Source organism: Phalangium opilio, unplaced genomic scaffold (assembly GCF_054372755.1).
Source record: "Phalangium opilio isolate 3A_F unplaced genomic scaffold, DU_Popi_V2 ptg000537l_1, whole genome shotgun sequence".
Lineage (NCBI taxonomy): Eukaryota > Metazoa > Arthropoda > Arachnida > Opiliones > Phalangiidae > Phalangium > Phalangium opilio.
This window is the reverse complement of record NW_028324243.1, coordinates 1912704-1928624: the sequence shown is the minus strand read 5'-3', so window position 1 is coordinate 1928624 and position 15921 is coordinate 1912704. Positions and strand designations below refer to the sequence as shown.

At 36.1% G+C, this 15921-nt stretch overlaps 1 protein-coding gene across 1 annotated transcript; it reads right to left on the bottom strand.

The window, feature by feature from the left end:
• Positions 1–4938: 4938 nt before the first annotated feature.
• Positions 4939–6097, bottom strand: LOC149588760 (uncharacterized). Its single transcript, XM_089862067.1, has 3 exons — positions 5845–6097; positions 5132–5172; positions 4939–5067 (listed from the first exon to the last, which is right to left on the bottom strand). The coding sequence occupies exons 1-3, from the start codon at positions 6017–6019 to the stop codon at positions 4939–4941; spliced, it is 345 nt and encodes a 114-aa protein (XP_089718193.1). The 5' UTR covers positions 6020–6097.
• Positions 6098–15921: the final 9824 nt, after the last annotated feature.

Below are 15921 nucleotides of genomic sequence, written 5' to 3'. Positions count from 1 at the left end.
TACTATCCTCATCATTTTGTAAGCGGATTTGATGAAGTTAACCAAGGCTTAGTGAATAACCAGGAGTTTTGAGAGCTTAGTGTTTTGTTAAAACCTGTTCGTGTTGTAATATCTATGAAGACTTTTACAGCATCACTATAACTTCAACGAAGAGAAGTAAATCGTATTTCAAATCCGAGCCCATTCCAACTTGGCAGACAAAGGGGTCACGGGTAAGGGGGTCGTGGACTTGGACGCGCACCCGAATAACCCTGTTACCCATTCCGTCTTAAAAAAAATCTATCCCTGGTTAAATACATTACATTATAAAGACCTCATCCTTAATCACCGCAAAAGTGGGCAAACACTTTTTCTTTAGGGCAAGTCTGAAAGAACGATTACATTTCAGGAATATTTCTCCATATCGGAGCAATATTTAATTACCTTATAGAAGTGCTTGACCACAGCGCGTCTCTGTGTGCTTTATTATTGACTTTTACTGCAATATGGCGCGCTGCTTCGGCAATAGTAATGAATCGTAAGCCTGCCTATTCACGAGAAAATTTCACGAAGAATAAATTCGCGCTATTCATTATTAGTCAACTTGAAAATGTGTATTATTTGTTGAGTGCTCCAGTAATCTAGGAGGATATAGGGGGTGAGGGAGTCTTCGACTGCCCATTCTTATAGCTCAGGCTTCGGCCTCTCCGCACGCGCACCTAGTTACATTGGTTACGCGCATCACGTGACCACGCAAATCCAATTCAAAAAATTGCGGGTTTTTACCTCTCCGAGTGACGTAAGTCACGGAGAGGTTCTGTAATGATCGTGTGTGTCCGTCTGTGTGTTTGTGTGTGTGTCTGTTGTTACACCCACGTGACCGCGTTCGCAGTTTCCAAATCGGAGCAAACGTGTTCGCCATTTCCGAACTGCTTTCACAGTCACGGAAATGGCTCCTCTACTTGAGTTTTCACACCGTCATCTTCTGGTCTTTGTCCATCCACTTGGACACCAGTCTGTACATACTGGCTTCTAAACACCACCATCTACTGGTCTTCCGTCTATTCCACATAGACACCAATCTGTCTCATTGGCTTCTAACTCCATCGTCATCGTTTGGTTTAAGACATTCACGGCGATCACCTAGGGTTACGAGAAACGTCTAGCCTCCCTAAGGTGGGTTGTCCACCAAAGGTTTTCGCAATTGCGGTTGTTCTTGCTTTTAACTGTAGTTCGACACCCTTATATACTACCTATTTGAGTAAGGGGAAGCAACCGGCGTATGCTTCATTTCAAACGCAATATTAGTCAAGCCTCTCAAGAATGTTTAATTGTTCTTTATCAAAACGATGTAACTCTCAATAAGGCGAACAACTAACGAAGAAAATATTTAATATTAATTATATTTATTTTAATATTTAAGATAATCTTGTTTCTCAACTCAAAATTAATACGGAAAGAGTTAAAAGCAGTCTATGTTTTTGTCTATGTGTGTCCGTCCATTGTTACACTAGTGCGTCGCGTTAGCAGTTAGCCTTGTGTTGATGTGTTAAGAAATCATACAGAACCTTAATATTCCATTTTTCCATAATATAAAGTGAATATGTGGAAGTATTTTTCGTAATTACGATGCATTTAGTAGTTTTGTAACTTGAAAGCACTGTTTCATTTTGATATTCCAAGGACATTTTTTAATATTATTATTTGAAATGGCTGTTTATATAATATTTAAGCTATACTACATCTGTATATAGAATAATCCTTGCTTTAGTTACTTCAACTTTCAAGAAGAACGCTAAGGCTTACACACTGTCGGTTATAAAGTATTATCCGTAATAGGCCTAGTGAACTAAAGAGTAAGTAATTGAGGCCCAGGGTGTAGTAAACTATGGGTGGTGATTTTTGTGTCTGTATTGAAGAGACATTAACGGTTCAGAGTGAGCCGAAAGTTAAATACACGCTTAAATAATGAGGTGTAGATATAATAATCGAAGAAAAGATCATGGTGGCAATTAGACCAGTGAAAGGGCTGATGGTAAACGGGTATTAGCTACGGAGTTTTCATTCTTTTTATGGTGCGCAAGACTTTCAGTGCGTTTAGCCACAAATCAGCTTTGGTGCTATTTAACCTTAACACGCATAACACGGGTAAACAGCTGAAGCGTAGACAATTGGGCCTTTGCAAACACATAAAGGTTATATCTCTCCAAAATTTATACACTTCATTTCCTGTTCTTTTCCCCATTGACTGATTTCCATGTGTCCAAGATTTATCCTTATTTGATGTAAAATGTCGTTTGCTTTACTATATATATTCGCAATGCTTGGAATACTGCTTCAATAATTTGTAAATTTTTACTTCAAAAAAGAGAAATAATTCCATATCTAGGTAAATAAGTTTGCAGTAGTAGACCTCTTGACTCGGAGAGGTAATATTTTGGTTTTCCCAACTTGTTGATGACCTCTTGACTCGGAGAGGTAATATTTTGGTTTTCCCAACTTGTTGATGCTAGCTTAGGCCTTTGAACCAACGCCTCCAATTATACGTGTTCACTGCACATGTAGAGATATTTTTTAATTTTATCGGGCGTTAATTCGACCCTCCCACAGGCTTTAATCCATCTTAAACACTTATCTACTAGAGTTTTTGGTGAAGGGATAGAGTTAAAAGCCAATACCTTTGCTTCAGTTTTATCTAGGAACCATAATTTACTATTAATAAAAAATAAAATAATGATATATGTTCCGTTAAAGCACTAAAAAATTGCAGCGCGACGCATTAAGCCTTTACCGAAAATTAAAACAGTCGACGCCCGATGACTATGTGCGCGGAACAAGGTGCCCGGCTAAGAATCTCCCAGAAGGAAAGAAAAAGGAGGGAAATCACGGCCGATAATCTGTAAGCGCGTTACAATGGGAAAATAATAATATTCAACTTACCTGATCCGTGATTACACCGGTACTTTTGCAAGTTCCTCCGTAGCGGAGTACCGGTTGTCGCATTTTTTGGGCAATTAATTTTCTCATTTCTGCCCCATGACTATTGAAAAAAGTTGAATATTTGTAAATTATCATATATCGTTTAATGATACGTAACTAAAATCCAAATCACGGATCTTATAAACACTGTAGAGATTGGGATTCATATCAATGTCATTTGAAATATCAAAGCACTTTTTAATTACGAAGTTAATGGCTGCCGCTCCCTTAGATAAGATTACATAATGGATTTAATGTATTGGATGTTTTTTTATTTGAAAGTAACCTCTTGCCTTGTGGAAGGTGAGAGATGGGAATCCATAATACTTAGTATTTATACATATCTATGATTTTGATTATTAATTGCAAATAGGAGAACAAAGGCTGGGACTAGTCCTGAGACCAGTTTATTATTTGGGACACTAGGGAGGTCACTGGTCCCAAGGACTAGCATAAAAAATATCCTTATTTCCCAGACTGGTCGAGATCATGACCTTTTTAGCTGTCGTTTGCATCAGTTTCGGCTCGGAAATGGCCGGGAAGTGCGAGAACTTCCGTTAAGGACGTTTATGCCATTTTAGAAGCAGAAATTTCCTCAACTGTAAATCAAGTCGGCGATTTAGAAGTAAGTGTAGCTCGCAATTCAGTATTGAAAACGATTGCTATTATAATATCGAGAAAAGAAGACGTTTACTTTCTCTTAAACCTAAGCCTTTGCGTATAGGGAAACTGATGTTCTGGTTTTGTATAACTCTGGTGAAGAGTGCAAGGAATTAAATTGTTACTCCACCCTGTGAGAATAGTATAGGCCTAATATCGAGTTCTAATCTGAAAGCGAGTCTCCAAGTATTTCCGCCTATTTTGGAACCAGAGAGAATTTATAATAGGGAGTGAAAGCTCTTGCCCTTGACAGTGCTAAATACAATGTAGCTCAAACAAGTAGGCTGCGACGCTAAAACTGGCCAGGTAAATTTCCGGTCACATGATTCTCCTTTAATTTTAAAGTTTGCCCTCAATCACTGTTGGTTGTACAATTACCCAAAAAGGGTTCGCGATTTCGAGTGCGACTGGCGCCATTTGGAGTTATTTTAAGTCAGATGTTTCCCTTTCCCTAAAAAGGTAGTGTCCATCTCCCCTAGACCCTCCCGCAACATTCTAGACCCACCCTAGAGGGATGGGCCACAAAAATTACACCGGAAATAGACCTGGCCAGTTTTGTTGATCACGTGATTTTTGAGCTACATAATATTCCTCAGTATCCACTCCCTATTATAAATTCTCTCTGTTGGAACTTAATACTAGATCTACTCGTTCAGGTGACGCATCTTGTTTACATTCGGGTTCAGCGGGAGTCGCGGCGCAGGTCGCAAAATACGTCAATGTCACGTGGTTTTTAAGATGAAATAAATTATGCATGACGTCAACGGTGACGGTTTCTATACCTCCTCCACTTTCAGGCAAACACACAGACCCATAAAATACCAAGTAGTAAATCTATACATAGATTTACTACTTATGGATGGTAATGTTTTTTTCGTCGATATAAAGCTTGATAAAATATGTATTGGAAATAGTGCTATAAAACTAAAATAAATACCAATTAATATTTCAGTTTTGAAATTTTAATTATCATAATGCCAAGCAAAAATAAACAATTTCGTAAATCTTCCAAGAAATGATAAATTATTTCCATGTTTTACGTTAGAGTGTGTATATTACACTAACCTCCAATGTATTTCCTTTGACAATCCTGAAATAATGATACAAGTTTTAATTAAAAGGCCTTTTTTTTTACTTTTCGCAAAGTCTCGCGTTTACTTACATAATGAACGGCATTCAGGAGGGCGTTGCGTTTATTCCTTGGTATTACGTCAATTACTTTAAGGATACTAGGTATTTACTTTAAGGATGCAACAAAATATTGGGCTATTTTCAAGCTTAGGAGGCTGCGCGAAAAGATTCGCGGTTATTAAAATTTAGTTAGCGAGAAGTTAATTTTTGACTTGCTTCTGTTTTTATGATACGAAGGGCTTCAGGACACTGTCCAGCGAAATCTCTTTCGAGCTTGTAATCGTTCAAGCATAAGGTGTCGGCTTCGGGATTAGATTCCTGCTCGTTAAGTGGACAAATTACTTAATTAATATATCTGCTAAAATGTATAGTTCATACTTACCAAGATCTTATTTTTCAAATTCTCCAAGCATAGATCTAATTCTAAGGGGATATACAAGATGTTTCTGATAAGTCTGGCATAAATTAAGGCGGACGTTCTACTTTTGCGATTTTGAGGGCTTGGAATGGCTAAGGTCAAATCCTAATCGGCGTGAAATGATCTTGGAAACAACTGGCGTGGCTTAATTTACACTAGTGAAGTCATAGCGTGACGTAAAAATCGTATTTACCACTTAAATTATTTTCATTCATTCATTGGCTGCCAAAAAACCTTGTTTGCTATAATTCTCCACTCTCTACCCTTGGTCCTCTCCCTAGGCTGAGAGAATCGGCTGCGAATCAGCGCATTTAACTTTAAAAAATCTAAAAGGTCACTTGTGCCAACGAGTCATGACATTTTTCGCCTTCGGTAGACAGCTAAACAGACATAGGGAGAGGAGCTACACTTTTCAAAATAAAAAAGGATTCGCCATATGTTTCCACCATCAAGGGTACAACGAGAGCCCCCTTAGCCATTCCAGCCCCTCCATACATTCCTGTTTTAACTAATAAAGTAACTTATTTATTTAACAATAAAGTTCGTGATTATTTGACTACCAGCTAACACGTAACCTTTTAAATATAACAATAAGAAATACCCTGTATACGTTTACTCTTATTTTGAAAAATTAGAAGGATTGGAAGAAAGAGTTATTATTTTTGGCTGAAACTTACTGTGGTTATCGCAAAGCCTGTTAAATTGCTCGTATTGTTTCCATCTCAATATATCTATGTCGACACGTTTGTAACTAGTACCGTCCGTTTTATTACACGGATACACTTTTGGAGAATACTGACCGACAGCTAGCATTATCATCGCGAAGAACAGAGGGAAAGTTAGGAAGATCATGGTGATCGCCTTTCAAAGTTGACTAAAGGTTCTTGATGGAAACTTTTGCTTTCAAAGGATTTTAAGTTCTCAACGACTGCGTTGTCAACGAGGGTTAATTTTGATAATGGCACCATTGTTTTTGCTTTGCGCCATCTATCGGATGGTGCAAAGGTTTAGTCCGACTATTTTTTACGGCTGGGCGCGCCTTTTTCCCCCATTTCCCCCCTCTTTTTCCCGTGCGGAATTCAGAAATTTTTAAAAAGTACTCAGTATCACACTTAGGTGGCTCTGCAACGTGAACGAATTTTATTTATTTATGAAATTATTTTCCTCCTCGACCGGGTTTCGATCCCGCACCATCCACAGAGCTCTCACTCCACGGATTGACGCCTTTACGCTCTCGGCCGTCTAGTCATATTAACAAGCTCGAGTTATGTTGCTTAAACCTAGCATCTATTGCACGCGGCGGCCGGCGCGTTCCTCTCACGTCTTGCTTAGTTGGGGCAGGGAGGAGGGAACTTTGTTCGAGGCGGCGTCGCGGCACGGAGCTTAATAGAAGCTCCGTGGTCGCGGCGAGTCTCGCGTTTCCATGGTAGCGCGCCTATACAATGCCGAGAATTGAAATCTCTTGGCGGGAAATTCGCGAATGTAGATAGGCAGTTTAAAACGGGTAGCGCTACAATTATAAAATACGTCGCGTTTTTAGCATTAGGTTTACAAAATAATTTTAGGAATTGTACTCGTCGAAAAGTCTGAAATATAATAAAAACTAAACACATTTTTAAAGTAAGAGATATTTGATTTGTAAACCAAAAGAAATTAATACCGTAGTCTCTGGAGAGTGTATCAGGGAAACCTCTGTAACTAAGCAAGTTTATGATATTACCACCCAGGTAGCAAAAACCCGTGATTTACACGTCTAAAAGCGGTGTACGGTAAACCTAATTATGAACGTGTAAAATACCCATACCATGTCACCTCTAAACACCGTCTTATTCACGTTAACCAACAGTGAAGATCACGTTGTTTTTATTAAATATGTAAACAATATTTGCACTCAAAATTCACGTGAAAATAATATAAGGTAATTAAATGTTCGTAACGTTTAATTTACGTGGGTAGCACATGTACGCAACGAGTCTCGGGTACCCAAAACCCGTTATTTACGCGTCTAAAAGCGGTGTATGGTAAACCTAATTATTAACGTGTAAAACACCCATACCATGTCACCTCTAAACACCGTCTTATTCACGTTAACCAACAGTGAAGATCACGTTGTTTTTATTAAATATAAAAACAATATTTGCACTCAAAATTAACGTGAAAATAATGTAAGATAATTTAGTGTTTGTAACGTGCAATTTACGTGGGTATCACGTGTACATAACAATTCTCAGGTGCCCAAAACCCGTGATTTACACGTCTAAAAGCGGTGTATGGTAAACCTAATTATGAACGTGTAAAACACCCATACCATGTCTCCTCTAAACACCATCTTATTCACGTTAACCAACAGTGAAGATCACGTTGTTGTTACTAATAGATATCATAAGATTAACTTTAAATGCGTGAAATGGCACACGATCATTTAACTTGCTGTTGTATGTTGAAGTCCAAAATATATCGAGGTTAAATTTTAAACGCAAAGCTGGAAACTAACCTCCAGCTAGCCGACCGAAAACCAAATGGTTAAAACAATGCGATAGATAAGGAGGTCTAATATTTTTTAGATCTCGATTTAAAATGAAAGATTTAAAAAAGCGAACGGCCGAACACCCTATACCTATTTTTAGGAGCACTATACTGAAGGAGACGTAGCTGTATTTTAAAGCACTTATAAAGCAACATTAATTTTTAATCCTTAAATATTACTCCAGGGAAAATGTCAATTGAAAACGGTACTAGATGGTAGGTGTCATTGCCATATTGGAGAAAGAAAATGTGGGCCTCAACAATTTGCTATGAATGACGGTCGGTCTTAACAACGATGAAGTCTATACAATAATCACTTATTTATTTGTACCCATACATATCACCTGTGCTTGCCTTTCTAAAAATTATATTAATACTATTGGATGTGTGGAAATTTGATTTACTAGAAGTTTAAAGTTAAATACATTGTGATACTATAAATTAACAAGTAATTAGAAATAGTATATATTTCAATTACTTTGTTAGAATGAACTTCAATCAAACGTACAAATATCTTGTTCTTTTCAACCTCATTATCACGTGATTTAGGCATATTGAGTAACTGTTAAATTCAACTTCATGTTCACGTGTATTACACGGCCTTAATCACCACCAAACTTAGTGTGATATTTTCCACCAATTCTCCACGTGTATTAAACGCATTAAATCCCCACCAAATAAACGTGATGAGTTCAACCAAAACTCCACGTGTTTTACACGTCTAAATATATACCACAACTAACGTGATAGATTTAACCTATTCCTCACGTGTTTTACACGCCCAAAATCATCACCAAAATTAGCGTGATATTTTCAACCTATATTCCACGTGTTGTACACGCTTTACATCGTCACCAAATTAACGTGATGTATTCAACCAAAACTCCACGTGTTTTACACGTCTAAATATACTCCACAATTAACGTGATAGTTTCAACCTATACTCCACGTGTTTTACACGTCCTAAATCATCAGCTCTATTAAAGAGATATTTTCAACCTATAATCCACGTGTTTTACACGTCCTAAATCATCAGCTCTATTAAAGTGATATTTTCAACCTATACTACACGTGTTTTACACGTCCTAAATCATCAGCTCTATTAACGTGATATTTTCAACCTATACTCCACGTGTTGTACACGCTTTACATCGCCACCAAATTAACGTGATGTGTTCAACCCAAACTCCACGTGTTTTACACGTCTAAATATACTCCACAATTAACGTGATAGTTTCAACCTATTCCCCACGTGTTTTACACTCCCTAAATCAACAGCTCTATTAACGTGATATATTCAACCTATACTCCACATGTTTCACACTTATGAAAAACCCAAACACGTTATATACACTAAGAACACTCAAAATACACGTAATTTACATGGTGAATTGCTACCTGGGGCATCTCTGTAAGTGTTCGAATTAAATAAATATATATTTATATTGTAAGTTAATTAAATTAACTTGCAAGTGCTTCTAGACAGACACATTTTTGAGGTTAACCATACCTGTACATTTAATTTGGGAATTTAGGTTTTGGGATTAGATAAGCTAAAGTCTAAAAACTTATTTTTTCTCTTTAAGTGCGTTACAATTTTGGACAAACAAAAACGATAATTTGATGTTTAATTTTAGTATTGGCATTCGCAATAAAATCTTTCTATTAACGTTTGATTACTCAAATAATCCTAATAATAAATTTTACGAAGCACAAGCACTTTCTAAGGTTCTTTTCACTTTTCAGTAACAAATTTTGACAATGAAAAATTATCATTTCAAGTTTAAATTTGCCTAAAAACGATAATGATAATTTATTTAATAACTTCTTAATTTTAACTAATAAGAGTAATCAATTACTAATCATCACTTATGATCACTAACTTTAAGAAAAAATGTTCAATATTATTTTTATAAACGTAATCAAAATAAGCATTGTTAACATGATAATTCAAAACCTAATACTACAACTTCACATTAAGTAATGAGTTTAGAAATAAATGTACATGTTTCTCTCACCAGAAGGAAAACCATTATCTAGACATCAAGAAAAAATATCAATATCATCATCCCATTCGTAAACGCAACAGTTATGAACCAAATTTCAAAATTTGCAAAAAAATATCTTCGAACTCACTTCCTTGCCATACCTTGCTGATTGCAGACGCTTTTCTATGCCTAGCAGCCTACCGGCGTTTCCCGATTGTAGCGTCATCTACGTACACTACTATTTTAGCAATTTGGAAGAAATAATTTTTCATTGTTAACTATCTATTAAATTTAGTTTTTTAATTGTAAATTTTATGTATGAGCAAAACAGTTTAAAATTACTTTGGCATATGTATTAAAATTAGGCCGACATGATGGCGCTAAATAGAGCCTAGATCTGACTTAGATAACCAGCCTTCATTCCGACTCTCAGAGCATTCCACCCCCATTTTTCCTTATAACTACACCCCCAGTTCAAAGAATTCGATTTACATGTATAAGCGCGACTTTTGAAGAAAATTCGAAGGAACCGAAAATTAACATTAAGTTTTATGGGAGGAGGTAGGTATTTTTGCCAGATCCTTTTCAAATGACCTTAAATTGTAGTGAGACGTGTGTTTCAATGTGTTTTATTATACTGAGAAAGATTAAAGAAAGGCCAAACTGATGATATCTTCGGATCTACTGATCCAAATGTCCTGAAATTTCACCCTGAGGTGTGTTACAATCTATTCTATTACATTAAATAGGATAAATATTTGAATAAAAATGAATTTCTAATGTAAAAATTGTAAATTCAGTATTTCTAATGTGAAAATTGTAAATTCAGTATTTAATCCACAATTCAGTACTTACAACCATTTTCCAAGAAAGAAACCCATCCCCATCCTTGTCCAAAACAGGCCTTTTAGAGAGTAATAGATTATAAAACCAAGACCTCTTGAACCAATATTCTTAGATTTGTAAACGTGCCGAGGGGCAGGTCTCGCGAAACCTGATCAGTTGAATAACACATATAACGAGAACGTTCGGTATCGTTCCTTTCAACCGAATTCCCAATGGACCGAAATCCCATTCGACCGAATATCCCGCAATGATTTTAGATTTCCAGCCCAATGGCTATATTCCCGATGGACCGAAATCCCAATCGTCCGAATATGCCCCTAAAAATACATGAATATAACTTGAAACACTGTAGCCGTCAGCGATTCGGTGGTGTAGTGGATACGATGTTGGACTGCGAAGCGATAGGTTGTTGGTTCGAATCTCCGAAAGGTATGTTAATAATATTAAAAGTAAATGTTTCGTGATACTAATTAAAACGCTCACTTTCATTCCTTTCAAGGCAAGAGATATATAGAATTAATAATCAAATTGTGCTTAAAATGAAGTACAGTCTTAATGGTAGTTCCATCAATGTCTTTAAATTAAAATTTTAATATTTTGGTTTCGGGTGGGTTAGGTTAGGTTAGCTCAGGTTAGGTTAGCTTAGGTTAGGTTAGGTTAGGTTAGCTTAGGTTAGGTTAGCTTAGGTTAGGTTAGGTTATTTTAGGTTAGCTTAGGTTAGGTTAGGTTAGGTTATGTTAGGTTAGGTTAGCTTAGGTTAGGTTAGGTTAGCTTAGGTTAGGTTAGCTTAGATTAGGTTAGGTTAGGTTAGGTTAGGTTTGGTTTGGTTCCAATAATTCGTTGACACCTTTTCCAAAATATGCTCCTTTTAATTAACTACCACCTTTTCCAAAATATTCTCCCTTTAAATAGCTACCACCTTTTCCAAAAATTTTCTCCTATTAATTAGCTCCCGCCTTTTCCAAAAGATTTTCCTATTAATTAGCTGCCACCTTTTTCAAAATATTCTCCTATTAATGAGCTGCAACCTTTTCCAAAACATTCTCCTACTAATTAGCTACCACCTTTTCCAAAACATTCTCCTATTAATTAGCTGCAACCTTTTCCAAAACATTCTCCTACTAATTAGCTGCCACATTTTCCAAAATATTCTCCTTTTAATTAGCTACCACCTTTTCTAAAATATTCTCCTATTAATTAGCTGCCACATTTTCCAAAAGATTTTCCTATTAATTAGCTGCCACCTTTTCCAAAATATTCTCCTATTAATTAGCTGCAACCTTTTCCAAAATATTCTCCAATTAATTATCTGACATCTTTTCCAAAATATTTCTATTATTGCTAATAAATTGTTCGTGGTAAGAGGCGGGCTTTTAATACTCATATAAATAATCTTTTTACCTCCAAACAAGGTTGGGTTGGGTTAGGTTAGGTTAGGTTACGTTGGGTTAGGTTAGGTTAGGTTAGGTTAGGTTAGGCTAGGCTAGGGTAGGTGAGGTGAGGTTCGCCGTAATTAAAACGTAGTTAAAATAAGTGCAGTAATACATTTTCAACTCACATTTATTTTAACAATAATAAGTTGTGAAATTAAAAATATATTTAATGCAAAACCACACAGTATGTCTTCTTCCAGTTCAATAGAATTTCGGTCCAATGGGACTATAATAAAATCGCACCTTTGGCTACGTTTGGTCGAATGGGATCCCAAAAAAAACTCCCCTTCTGTCGAATGGGAATTCGGTTCAATGGGACCAAAGCGAACGTTCTGCGTTCGTTACCAAATGATACTGATAAAAAATTATTGCATTAAAATGTAAGGTCTCCCTCGCAAGAAGCTTCAGAATGTCATCGAAAAAGTAGAGTACCGCTGAGAGGAAGCTTTTTTCTTCTTGGACCTGCTTGACAACTAAGTATAATTTAAAACTATATCTCAAGTAAATCCTGGTTTTTTTACCAACAGTAACTGATATTGTGATACTTTACCCCCATCCTTTCAGTTAGTTTCTTAACATAGTAAAGTTTACTTGGTAGAAACACAAGGGCTTTTCTGAACTTTCCCATTTAGATGTGTTGTAAGCTTTATGGCCAGTAATTTGGTTTAGTTACAGGATTTTTAGTGCCATGTGTAAGCGATATGTTTAATCTTGGAAAGGGCCTGAAAGTACTAAATTTATCATTTTGACAAAACTAATTAATTTGAAAGTTTTTAACCATTTTTAGATATAATAGATAGTAGCACATCTCTCATTAAAGTTTCATTACATTTGGACCATTAGACCTAAATATATTGTGGATTGAATACTGAATTTACAATTTTGACATTGGATATTATTTATCAACAAGAGGAAAAAAATTATACTTGAACTTCATATCACATTATTTGTGTTTTTGCTTTTGCGCTTGGAGTTGCAAAACTATTGGCCCGACCCTTGCTGGCAGGCTGGCTGGGTGCCTTTCCGCCCTTTTTCGCGCGCGGAATTAGATTTAAATTTATTAATAGCATTTAGAACCATACTTATGTGGCTTTGCAACGTCAACGTATTTTATTTATTTAAGAAACTATTAAGATTAGTCATGGTAAGTAATTGACTACACTTATTATAAGTTAAAACAACAGATAATTAAATAAATTATTAAGAACGCTTACAGGCAAATTTAAACTTCAAATAATAATTTTGGTTTGTCAAAAATTGTATGTGAAAAGAACCTTACAAACTGCCTGGTCCAATTTATTATTAAGGGTTATTTGAGTAATCAGACGTTAATAGAACGATTTTGTTGCCAATACTAACGCTTATAATTTAATCTACAAATTATCATGTTTGTTTATAAAAAATTGTAACTGAAAATAACCGTTGAAACTGCTTTGTCGAAACTATCATTGAGTTTATCAAACCGCACTAGAAAGATTTTATTGTGAATACTAATTCAAAAATAGTTTGTATAGTATAAAACAACTGTAATTGTTTTTGTTAAAGAATTTATTTTAAGGTCAATGATTATATTAAACCAAAGTCATACTAAATTGATTTTGTTCATAATCGAAAGGATATTTGATAAGGAAAAAGAGAATACCGCCAAAAATATTTGCCGGAATCACACCAGTTCTAGCCAAAAGAGGGCGCGCAAAGCATAATATGGCCGGGGCCATCTTGTTGAATATGTCAATTGTTCTCAGTTATGTCACGTAATATAGTCTAATTTTATTGTTGTTTCTTTTTCATCGACACAAAAGGTGATAAAATATTTTAGACAATACCTCGATAAAAGAAATTTGAATTTTCCATCATTGAGAATTCTCAATTGCCCATTGTCATTGTCACACACTTCATAACGATCACTTTATAATACAAGTTGGGAAAACCAAAATATTACCTCTCCGTGTCGAGAAGATTATATAACCTTAAGTAGCCAATGAAAACGTCGACCTTTTTGCCCTCATCCTTTCCCGCGCTTTGCGCTTCCGCATTTCATCCTTACTCTCAACATTATCTTCCTCCATTTTACATACAAAAATCAAATACTCACAAAAAGAAGCGGAAAAAAACTGCTGGCTCTTTACAACCACTTAATTTGACTTAATATCCAATTTCCAACAACAATAATATACCGGTAGTTTAATTGACAACCTACTAGCATCGAAATTCTCATTAAGAATGGCTCCCGCGGATAAAAAAGGGCAATTTTCAACTATGAGGGCGTTATCTCATTAGATTTGAAAAATATCATTGTCTTTTTCACCAATGTCTAGCCGTTTGGATTTTTTTAAAGCAATTTTAGCACCAAAAAATATTTTTTGTTACAAAATAAATGTTTTATATTCTTATTAAGAATAAAACAAGAGGATAAAAAAGGTCTGTCCTCTCGCAATTGTTTAAGCTTTTATCATGATTACTCTATACAACAGTAACAAGGAGTATAAACCCATTATTGGAAGCAGTATTTTTTTTTCGAAACAAACTCGCTTATGTTTATGCTCTCTAGACTTCGCTAAAAACGTATTACTCCTACGTAAAATATTAATAGACAGGCAAGGATTCATACCATTAAAGAAGGAGCGCAATATTATCCATATTTTCATTTCATATACAGAGAAAAGAAATTATTATGTTTCTGAGAGGAGCTTCCCATTTTTGTTGTTGTTTTGAAAAATATATCGCAATGCACGGGCCTTGATAGATATAGGAGGCAATGAATGAAATATTTCACAATGCACGGGCCTTGATAGATATAGGAGGCAATGAAGGAAATATATCGCATGCACGGGCCTTGGTAGATATAGGAGGCAATGATAATCTCTCTCTTTGCACGAGAGGTTTATCTTTAATATTTAAATAAATATAATTATTTTTAATTATTTTAATCTTCAATAATTAACATTAATAATAGTTAAATCGTTTAAAATAAAGTTATTCCTATTATCATCTCAAACTTTGCTAATATTGACGTTTAAAGTGAAGGGTACCCCTCTTGCAAGCTTTCTTCAAATTTTGGGGTATATATACGATTCGTTTCCATTATAATAGTAAGGAGAAAGCGCAATTGCGAAAACCTTTCGTGGCGATCCCACCTTAGGGAGGCTAGACGTTTCTCGTAACCCTAGCTGATCGCCGCGTATATCCTAAAACCAAACGATGATAGTGGAGTAGTAGCCAATGATACAGATTGGTGTCTATGTGGAATAAACGGAAGAGCAGTGGATGGTGGTGTTAGACGTCAGTGTAAGTGCAGACTGGAGTCAATGTGGGATTGACAAAGAACAGAAGATGGTGGTGATTGGAAGCCAGTATGTACAGACTGGTGTCCAAGTCGAATGGACGAAGACCAGAAGATGGTGGTGATTAGAAGCCAGTAAGAACAGACTGGTGTCCGTGTGGGATGGACAAAGAGCAGCAGATGGTGGTGTGAGAACTCAAGTAGAGGAGGCACTTCCGTGACTGTGAAAGCAGTTCGGAAATGGCGAACACGTTTGCTCTGATACGCAAACTGCGAACGCGGTCACGTGGGTGTAACAACGGACAGACAGACAGACACACAGACAGACACGGCCGTTACAGAACCTCTCCTGGACTACGTCACACGGAGAGGTAAAAACCGGTAGCAAGTTATAATTATAAATTACGAGTAGAAAATGTAACTTCTATCTCCATTTTTCCACAAGGGCCACTGTTTTAAAGTAAAGATTGGAGTGTTTTACGGATGACCCCTTAAATTTAATGAAGTTACTCAAAGACGATGATGGCTAATTTAATGAAGGGGTCATCCCTAAATTACTCCAATCACAACTCGATAACAGTGACATACCCGGGCGGCAAAATGCTGTAAAACATTTTCGACTTAAAATCGCCAAAATGGAATATCCCCTTAATTTACGCCAGACTTATCAGAAACATC

What these genes read in the sequence shown, in the direction of transcription:
- LOC149588760 (XM_089862067.1), bottom strand. Translation starts at nt 6,019, where the DNA reads ATGATCTTCCTAACTTTCCCTCTGTTCTTCGCGATGATAATGCTAGCT. An exon ending in CAGGCTTTGCGATAACCACA is followed by an intron (nt 5,173 to 5,844) that starts GTAAGTTTCAGC and finishes ATATCCCCTTAG; the next exon opens with AATTAGATCTATGCTTGGAG. An exon ending in ATTTGAAAAATAAGATCTTG is followed by an intron (nt 5,068 to 5,131) that starts GTAAGTATGAAC and finishes CTTAACGAGCAG; the next exon opens with GAATCTAATCCCGAAGCCGA.